General features: G+C 38.7%; 1 protein-coding gene across 1 annotated transcript; it reads right to left on the reverse strand.

Annotated features, from left to right (window-relative positions):
- Positions 1 to 484: 484 nt before the first annotated feature.
- On the reverse strand, positions 485 to 7,970 carry LOC139150068 (cornifelin homolog A-like). The gene is made up of 5 exons (XM_070722222.1): positions 7,887 to 7,970; positions 3,267 to 3,397; positions 3,022 to 3,082; positions 2,053 to 2,192; positions 485 to 1,051 (listed from the first exon to the last, which is right to left on the reverse strand). The coding sequence occupies exons 2-5, from the start codon at positions 3,342 to 3,344 to the stop codon at positions 938 to 940; spliced, it is 393 nt and encodes a 130-aa protein (XP_070578323.1). The 5' UTR covers positions 3,345 to 3,397; positions 7,887 to 7,970; the 3' UTR covers positions 485 to 937.
- Between the last annotated feature and the right edge of the window lie 2,806 nt (positions 7,971 to 10,776).

Consider the following 10,776-nt stretch of genomic DNA (forward strand, 5'->3'; position numbering starts at 1 on the left):
GTAGGGTCTGTCGCATGTGTGTACGACACCGTAAACGCTAACGTATCTCACTGGTATCACTTTCTTGAGAAAATTGTTCCAGTCAGTCGTCGAGAAACATAGAAACATTTTCTGGTGACCTGCAGACTCATAAAAACCAAACGTCGCGTTCCGACAAAATTTACAGCAGAAACAGTTCATTTTCTTTGACGATCCAGAAGGGAGCACCCAGCGAACCAGATGCTTGTACAATTTATTATTATCTGTGCAGACAAATCCCTACCCTGTTGCCGTACGGAACTATAAAATTGCAGGGTGTTTTATGTCATGTTTAAGAATTTCGTAATATTTGTCGCACAAAGCATAACGTGGAAATGTCCAAATGGAATTTTGTAATAAAATCAAAAGATTGAAATATAGATCACAAAAAATTTATGCTGTAACACGTCATTGTACTTGTACTACATTATGTCGAGCTTGTCAAATATCATACATGTTTGCGGTGTTTTTGCTTATATACTTTTTATTGAAACACAGATAGAGGGTGTCGTACAGTGATTGCGTGTGCCCTTTTCATTTCTGTCGAAATAAGGCAAAGGGTTTACTTATTTCATAGCCACACATTTTCCATGTCTGTCGATTATACTTTGCGGCGCTGGTGTTGAAATACGGTCCCAAGTGCTCGGTTACGAAGTCTTCAATGTAACGAAGAGTTAGTCATCATACGTCATTCGTGCGAATGGGTTGCATACGCTCAATATCGAGTCGAGAAAGGCAAAACTCGTCGTTTGTTCATGAAGTTTAAATCCTGGAGAGGCTGGGGATACATTTTGACGAACTGTGTCGTCTGTGTCAGTGTTTTCGTGTTCTCAGAAACGTTATTCAGATAAATCCGTCCCGGTGTCGGGCTGTCGGAAATGATGTCACGCCCGTGTCCAAACTGTGGATTTCTTGACAATCAAAGACTATCGTAGTACTTCTGGGTGTCGATATAGTCGAGCTCTCTGGACAGCTGACACGCAACACACGGTCCGCAACAAATGGACAAAATGACGTCTCTCAGAATATTCCCCTGCGTTGGAGATTGTGTAAGAGGAAAGAAACATGGTTGCTACATACTTTACCTATTGAATATCGTTCAAAACAGTTTATCATAAGAGCAAGGCCAGGATGGACACACATTTACAGCATTTTGAATGAGTCTCATGTACTAGACAATTATTGTGTAAAATCTGGATCTTTCCCCAATTGGCTGGTCCCGGGCCGTTAAGGTAGAATGCGCCTCGGAGACAAAGTCTTATACTACTTTCCGGTCTTCTGCCGATGGGGGCTTACTTTGAAGCTCTTGGAGTAAAGTAAAGATTTTACCGTCTTAGCTTTTGTGAAAATCAAAACTTTAATTGTTTTCCCTTTAGAGTTAAGATAGAAATGACGGCAATTTTGAAATTCGAATATCTATAAATGTTAAGTAATATCTTTGTCTCGAACCAAAATTTGCGAGGTGACCCCTGATTTTTTTTCTTGATTTGGTAAGAATATGTGGAAATTTTTGAGAACAAGTTTGAATCTTTAGGATTCGAGGCACCTACGTTTTACCTTAATAGTCGGACTGGAGTCAGAAAAATTGTCCAAGCTAGCAAGCGATGGCAGCAGCGACTACACAGAGACCGTACAGAGAAAATAGGATGGGAGGCGAGGGATTGTGCAGAAAACAGAAGTTCTTAGAAATGTTCGATACAAACATTTATTTTGCGCCTTTTGTGGATAGGCATGGGAATGAATGGCACGGGTATTCTTGAACACTTGAACGGTCCCTGATGATCGGTAACCGTCAGAAAGACTAACTTATAGACGGGACTGACGCAGAAATATAGCTAGGAAAATATACAGGGAGATCAAATATTTGCAATGTAATGACTTATAAATTGCCATATGTGAACTGCATGAAGTAGCTTATCAGATTATCAAGTACATCATACACGGGTCGATAACATTAAACGGGTGTAATTATATCGAACCTGGAAAGAGCTAATTTGTATGTTGACAATGGCATCGATGAGTGTGAGCACTTGCCTCAATTTTCTGGTCATATCTCATTTTGCCCCTCAGCGAAGACAAGCCGCAAGGCCAGCAAGAGCCCACGCACGGAGGTTCGCCCATTCTCTGCGCAAGCTCGCATTGGAAGCACGGGAAGAAGAAACAGCCACACAGACCTGTTTGTTAATAAAACGATAAAGAATGAAAGAAAAACAGGACTGAGACGACTTTAATTCATATTGACATGGACAGTCAAGCGCCCTAACACAGACTGAGGTGTTAACCTTATTGCAAACGATTTGGTCATCTGTAATGGTTGAATACATTTTATAGCTAGGTGAAGAGAATATCAATCAATTTTTACGTTTTACACGGTATTTTCTACGGGCGAATTACAATCCTCAGTGTAGCATGGATGTCGTACAGGGCCCGAAATATCTAGAGTAGGCTTTGAGTGACGTAATTGCAAAACAATCAATGATTGGTGAATATAATCTCTTAAAATGTACGCTAACAACGTTTTGCAGGTAATATCATAGTAATAAGCCCCTCGTCAACAAACAGCAGTGGGACGACGTACGACTACTGTTCGCAACAGACAGTTTGAGGCTATTCCCCAGTAAAACCCAGAGTGAAGGTGGAGACAGAGTTGCGACAGTACTGTACATTGTCTTCTTTCTTTTCTGGGTCCTTCCTTCATGATTTTCTTGTTTAATAGTTTGTAGACTTTCAAAAAGTAAACTGACATCTCAGAAGTAAACTTTGCGCCTAACGTACGGTGAAACATCCGGGAGCGTGAATTAACAAGGATATGCAACCTCGAAGAACGATGTAAATACAACGGTGTAAATTTACATACGACAGAAATACGAAAACTATTGCTCTGAAATTCGTTCTTCTTGCAATTATCCCCACCTAAATAACTTACAAAATGCTACTATTAATTACTAGCTGAGGGACATCGCTATGACCGACCAGTCTGGTTATTGATAAAATCATACTCACAAGACCGCATTTCACTGACACAATAGAATACGTCGCTGTTCCAATTTTGGAGGCTTTCATCCTGAGAAGGAAATCAATACACAGTCAGTTTAGGAAATAGATATGTGCCATCACATATTCATGGTAATTTTTTTGAGAGACATTGGCGTTTTCAAATGATAATATGTCTGTGGATTGTGTTGGGATGTCTGAGATAGTCCAAGGGCAAATGGCTCGTGGCTTATTATGTTTGAAAGTGAACTCACCCCGTTGGGTTCGTCTCGATTTCTCAGCGACACGTCTTCCGATTTATGTGGTTGATGCGTGGTGGCGCCCTTCTCCATCGTTTCATGGGGAAGATGATGTCGAGTGGGCCGGCAGGTTCTCCTCAGTCAGTCTGCGACGTAAGTAGATAATAAATTAAACTGCGAAGAGTTGTGGATATATAATATCACAGCCACTGTGATAAGAAAAGATCCGTACAAGCTGACGGGGTTGAAATCTCAACACGGATATGCGGTCATAAATGCTGAAAACAAATACACAAGTTCTGGTGTTGAGAACACACGCGTATTTGATAGCTGTGGAAAACACTCTCTGAATGCCCTATTGATTGCACCTATAGTAATGAAGGTGTCCATGAACAGGGCAAAATTCCCGAAGTGGATAATCGTACTAACAGCCTGTAATATTTCACTAATCGGTTATAAACAGCTCAGTAGCCAAACACGAGTCTCGTATAATGCGTCCCCCAGTTCGTAGAACTTGTGATAGATTGAATGTCGCTGAAAGAGTTTTATTTGAATATTGCATGAACATTGGTAATGGATAGCGACATTACCGAATGGTAATCATTGGCGCAAGTGCCTTGACTATTTCAGCATATGGCTTATGTGGCTGGAGTTAGAAGTTTCAAATCACATATCTGTACCGAGCAATAATGTGAGGATCCTTGACGCTTTGTCTCCGAGATGTAGGCACCCTTCGGTAAAACAAAGTGATTGATCATGTGAATTACAATTGAACATGTTTACTGCTATAATTATACTATTTTCGCAGAAATAACATTTCTATTGTCACGTTTTCTCTTCTCCTGGTATCCGATATACGTGTTAGGGTATAGCTGGCAGATTCATTTGACACGCATGGTAAGTCAAGAGACTGACTGGGCCGAGGAACGTCATTCACTTGGTTTCATAAAACGAGAAAGTTCACGGGTCATTGCGTGGAGACACGTCGTCGGGGGACCCGAAAATTGTCTTCTACGCAACACTTTCAATGCACACTGAATATACTATACCGTGTACCACGCACTTAGCCTTGCCCCATAGCTTTAGTTTGTGATTCTGCAATTTTCCTCAAAGGTAGTGGTTGTCAATCAAATGAAAGGGTATGGGATAAAATGAGCACTTCAGAAATTACATTTTTTGTATTCTGACATCCCTCACACCTTGAAAGATAAAAGCAACGTGCGATGTTCGTGATGCCACCATAGCATAGGGTAGTAAAATATAACACCGTCAAAGGTCAATTCTTGCGACACAACAAATGCAATTGCCCAGTTAAAACAAGAATGTTGGGGTCTGTAGACATCTGGTTTGTTTATTTTATATTACGCGAGATGTCAATTACAGATCTGCATATTCAACATACTCAAAATCGTGATCGACAAAACATTTCTTCATCCCAATGCAAACAGTATGCTGACGAGTTCACGACCTCTCTGGCCATGGGGTACGATGGGGTCCGAACTTTTTACTCAGCTACGTCCTAATAAAGTTGGCTCATTTTACCGATATTTCAAATTTCGGCACTAAGGACTGGCCAATTTTGGAAGAGAGTTAGGAGTGAAAATTCAAGAGAAATTTCGAAGGAATTTTTTTTGGAATCTTTACTTGCCGAACCAAGTGTTCCTGTCTAATAACCATTTTCATATTATGTCTCTTAATCGATCTTATAACCGATTCTTTGCGTGTCGACAAAGCGATCATATGACCAATTCTTTGCATATCTAGACAGTGATTATCTTTACAGGACAACACAGGAGTGAAAAAATGTTCATTTGATCAGTATTATTCGCTTACAAAGTGGAGCTGAGAGTCACTTTATGTGTGCCATATGTAAACGCTTAAATATGCCAAAATTTACATCAATATTATATACAGTTCAGCGTATTTCACTGCAACAAACATCCTGCCAATGCAACACACAGTTTTGTTTTAGAAAATGTCAACTTGTAAATTACGAATCCTCTCTCATCTGTCAGTGGAAATTATGGTGAGAAACTGTAAAAATTCTGATTTTTTGGTGACTATGGAGAATTCAAAGCGCTGTCAAATACGTTTGTGTAAACAAAAAGACACTTTGTTCATTTGAACATATTTCATCAGAAGAACGTGTATATTTTAACAGGCAAGAGTTGAGAGTTCTGCCACTCTAACCCTTTCGCAACAATGGTTCGGCCAAAACTCATCGTTATCAATAGTGATTGTGGACCCGTCTACTACAAATGGGGGTTGACCAGGTACTGGCTTCACTAAACACTTGCAAACTGTACCATCTGAGCGATATTTTCAGTCGAAACATCCCCGCACTATTTAAATTTATTGCCGTTCTAACGCTTTCTCAATTACCCCACAAAAACATTGTCACAGCCGATGAGGCTCTAAGTCATGGCTAAAAGGACGAAAGCTCCCTTTTAGGGACGAACCTTTAAATCTTGGGACGGCCAGGATGATGCTGACATGGAAATTTTTCGCGTTCCAAAATTTAATAAAGTACATTTTTTTCTGATTTCACAAAGCTAGCATAGTTTTTGTTTCCCGAATTTACAATTTTTTGTCAGACGACCATGATGTGAATATTTGTTTCAAAAAGTAGCATTTATTTACATCATAAAGTGTCGAGCAAAGTTTGCTCTGCTGAAATTTTCCATATTTGACCACCCCCTTGTAAGATCTGATGCTCCAGCTCATAGCAAGATACATGAGAGAAAAGTCGCGATAAATTGCGGTGCTATGTAGTCGAAAAGAGTGAGAAGAGACACCATCTTGTACTCTCATAAATATGTCATCGTGAACACCATTCCAATTTAAATAGGCCACGAAATGCAATAAATCTGCGCACAACAGTGAACCCGGTACTGATTTATCATGGTGTCTGTATAGCCTTTATTCTGTTTGACACTAGCTCTAGTCGTGTACTTACTTTATTAAGATACAGCCCCCAGAACCAACATACATGCATTTTTGAAATTCAAAGTAGTGAACTCTGCATGCAGACAAATGAACTTCGGTCGTTGTTTAACATTTCACTTCTACTGCGCAATCGCAGAGAATGGCTGACGACATCGCAGTGCACTTGTTGAACCGCGAGTTCAATCGGTTTTACATAGTGAAGCCTTTGAAATATTACTAACAGCTTTTGCTGTCACGAATGGCGCACTTACATCACGGCAGGCTAAGAAATGGTTCGTAAACATTATTTATGGAATCTCAATCGCGCGTTAATGTGTTCCCTGAAGACAGGCGTCCTTTGTTTCGTTGCCAACATTGTGCAACACTACAATTTTGTAGGTATTCCATTGCGGGCCTTCCAACTTTCTCCGCCGCCGCTGCTTCAACGTAGCTCACACATGTAAAAAATATAAAGCAAGTTGAATTATTGCGCGGTCGAGTACGCTGCAGACATCACAGCCTTCATTCCGTATGCATTGATCGAGCCGATTTTAAAAGAGCGTTATTTTTCACATCGATGTGCCGAGCCATAAAGTATACAGACGCCGAAATAGCTTCACGTCAACGCCATAGACTAACAACAACATCGGTCTGGAATGCTAACCTGAAAAATGCTCGCGCTCTTATTGCCCCTAAAACCCGTACTAAGTACGTCTGTGCGGTGATCATCACCACAAGTCAATTTGCTGAACGTTGAAATAGTCTTATTTTTAAGCTAGCCCGTTAATCGTTTGCCTGCAGCGCCTATTGAACGCTACGTGTCACCCTGACAGATCACCCTGAAAAGGTCGTGACATGTGAAATTTAAGTGCATCTTTGAGAAAGCGGCAATATTAGCCAGTGGTGACTTTACAAACAAATTTGTTCCTTTCCCTTTTTCTTCGCAGCGCATGTATATATCTTCATCCGTCATCATGATCTCGTCCATCGTCCATAGAATTGAGCATACAAATATCGCATGGGAATACGTTGGGGAACAACAGCAAACGTCGGGAGGTCGTTTAATCGAAAGCTAATATCTCTAGGTTTATAGATCGTTTGAAAACGTCGGGCAATCGTCAGAGGGGATGATGATATAGAAACGACACTTTATTGATCGATATCTTTAGAACTGAGCTCATGTTTGCCAATATTTTCGTCGCAATGACATTAGACGATGTACCGTGTGAGCAACGGGGCATGGTTGATAAACACAAGGAAACGTTAACAGCAGGTTATTGTACAAAGGATGCAATTTTCAGTCTCTCTGCAGTGTAACTCTTCGTTTGTAATACGTAACGATTTTGATTTCTTTTTTCTCCGCTCTGTGCGAAATTCAAACAATCATCCTGGCAATATATTTTTGCAAGGCTTTCCTTCAGCAGATATGAATGATGAATCTATAGTATTACAGACAATGTCCGACGGTGGTCGTCGATCATAGCGAGTAATCAAAGTCAAGTACACAGGGATATGGTCATGGAACGGACCAGCACGATAGCGAACCCATGTCAACGGCATACTCTAGATATCGAGGGCAATGATCGACTCGTAAGTTCAGACAAAAGTGGCTGCACAATGCTTAGACAATTGCTTATATCATGATCCCACAGCGTTATGGATATATCCATACTTACAATAAGTTATTCTATCATGTGTTTTGTTTCTTACCTTATTCAGAATACGGTAGTCCCAGTCTTAAACCGCGTTTCTGTGAGATTGTGTGGAACACACGGGGTTAAACTCCCCAGACTGGCCGACTATTTCATCGTTAGGCAGTGGACCCTCTGGCTTTGTTTCTATTTTTTATATATACATGTAACAGAAACAGTCAGATGGCACTGTTGCTGCCGAGGATCGAATGATTTTCAAAACAAACGGAAATTGACAGCTGTACTGACCTATAATGTAGCACATCCGGAGACAAATACAGAGATTTAGATTCAACTGCCGATCACATGCTAAGAATAGAACTCCGAAAAAAAAATTATCACTGGTAGAGAAAAAGAAACAGTTTTAATCCGTGGGCTAGAGGGGTCTACGTGCACCCCCTCCCCCACAGGATAACAAACCTGTATTTTTCAGAAGCCTTGGGACCCCTAGAATACGAAATGGAAATTTAACAGAAAAAATATAGGGACCCAATAGCTGTTATGGTCATGTTTTGAAGGGTACCGCAAAATCACCATTTTCCAACCCAAATGCATTTTCGTCCAATCTGTCTTCTTGTAAGTCATGTGCTGAGCTTATTTTTTAACATAACCTCACTTGTTTGGTATCATTAGAAAGGGAATTTATTCTTCTTTAAGATAACATTGTACTATGCAATATCCTCTACAGTTTTTGTGAAAAATGACCAAAACGTACCCCATACCCCAAAATTTAACATTGCAAATTACAGTAAATCTCAAATTCTACCAATTTTTTAAGTTTTTTAAGTTTTTTAAGCTTGGCATAATAAAAATGCAATGCTTTGTGTGAAATCTGTTTTATTTGATACAGGGATATGTCAGAAATATGAAATAGACTTGTAACAGAAAAAATATTTGGACTCTACAGCTGTAACAGTCATATTTTGAAGGGTACCGCAAAATCACAGTGTTGCAGATTTGCACGCATTTTTGTTAAACCTGTCTTCCTATAAGTCATTTGCTGAGCTTGTTTTTGAATATAACCTCACTTTTTAGGTATAATAAGAAAGATAATTTACTAATCTTTAAAATGACATATTGTAACATGCAATATCTAGTATAGTGTTCATGATATATGACAAAAACTTACCCCATACCCAAAAGATTACATTGAAAATTGCATTCAAAGCTAAAATCAAATTCTACACATTTTTTTTAGCCAGACACAAAAAATCTGGCCGTTTTTGCGATTAAATCTGTTTTATTTGGTACAGGGACATGTAAGAAATATGAAATAGACTTGTAACAGAAAAATATTGGGACTCTACAGCTGTAACAGTCATATTTTGAAGGGTACCGCAAAACCACAAACAAAAACAAAAATGCATGCAAATCTGCAACACTGTGGTTTTGCGGTACCCTTCAAAATATGACTGTTACAGCTGTAGAGTCCCTATATTTTTTCTGTTACAAGTCTATTTCACATTTCTTACATGTCCCTGTACCGAATAAAACAGATTCAATAGCAAAATAGGACAGATTTTATATGTGTAGGTTAAAAAATTTGTAGAATTCGGTTTTAGCTATGACTGCAATTTTCAATGTAAACTTTGGGGTATGGGGTAAGTTTTGGTCATATATCATGAAAACTGTAGCAGATAATGCATGTTACAATATGTTATTATAAAGATTAGTTAATTATCTTTCTAATGATATCTAACAAGTGAGGTTATATTCAAAAACAAGCTCAGCAGATGACCTATAGGAAGACAGATATAACAAAAATGCATGCAAATCTGCATCACTGTGGTTTTGAGGTACCCTTCAAAATATGACTGTTACAGCTGTAGAGTCCCAATATTTTTTCCGTTAAAAGTCTATTTCATATTTCTGACATGTTCCTGTACCAAATAAAATAGATTTAATCGCAATAAACGGCCAAATTTTTTTGTGTCTAACCAAAAATATTGTAGAATTTGATTTTAGCTATGACTGCAATTTTCAATGTAAACTTTGGTGTATGGGGTAAGTTTTGGTCATATATCATGAAAACTGTAGCAGATATTGCATGTTACAATATGTTATTTTTAAGATTAATTAATTATCTTTCTAATGATATCTAACAAGTGAGGTTATATTTAAAAACAAGCTCAGCAGATGACCTATAGGAAGACAGGTTTAACAAAAATTCATGCAAATCTGCATCACTGTGGTTTTGAGGTACCCTTCAAAATATGACTGTTACAGCTGTAGAGTCCCAATATTTTTTCTGTTACAAGTCTATTTCATATTTCTGACATGTCCCTGTACCAAATAAAACAGATTTAATAGCAAAATAGGACAGATTTTATATGTGTAGGGCTAAAAAATTTGTAGAATTTGGTTTTAGCTATGACTGCAATTTTCAATGTAAACTTAGGGGTATGGGGTAAGTTTTTGTCATATATCATAAAAAGTATACAAGATATTGCATGTTACAATATCTCATTTTAAAGATTAGTAAATTATCTTTCTAATTATACCTAACAAATGAGGTTATATTCAAAAACAAGCTCAGCAGATGACTTATAAGAAGACAGATATTTTGTTACGTGCAGAGAAAACGAACAAAAGGGTGAACTCAGCAGTTTCCGTTTAAACAAAATTTATTATGAAAATAAAACTAATTGCTAAGTCAGGGATAGAGTACAAGCTTTAAAAGTGTACAGACTACTTATCTCAGCTGGGACGGCAAAGCTCCAGTCTCAGAGTTGTAACAGTCAGTCGAATGAATGAACAGTCCTTTGGCTTGCAGGCTTGAAGCTGCACAAAGTCCACAGTATAAATCCAGCGTTGGCAGTGAAGGTCTTGAAAAGTCTTGAGAATGACTACTGCTGGAGTTTCGAAACACTTATAGTAACACACAAGAAACACGATCCCAAAAGTCTGAC

The sequence above is a fragment of the Ptychodera flava genome, chromosome 14, assembly GCF_041260155.1.
Source record: "Ptychodera flava strain L36383 chromosome 14, AS_Pfla_20210202, whole genome shotgun sequence".
NCBI lineage: Eukaryota > Metazoa > Hemichordata > Enteropneusta > Ptychoderidae > Ptychodera > Ptychodera flava.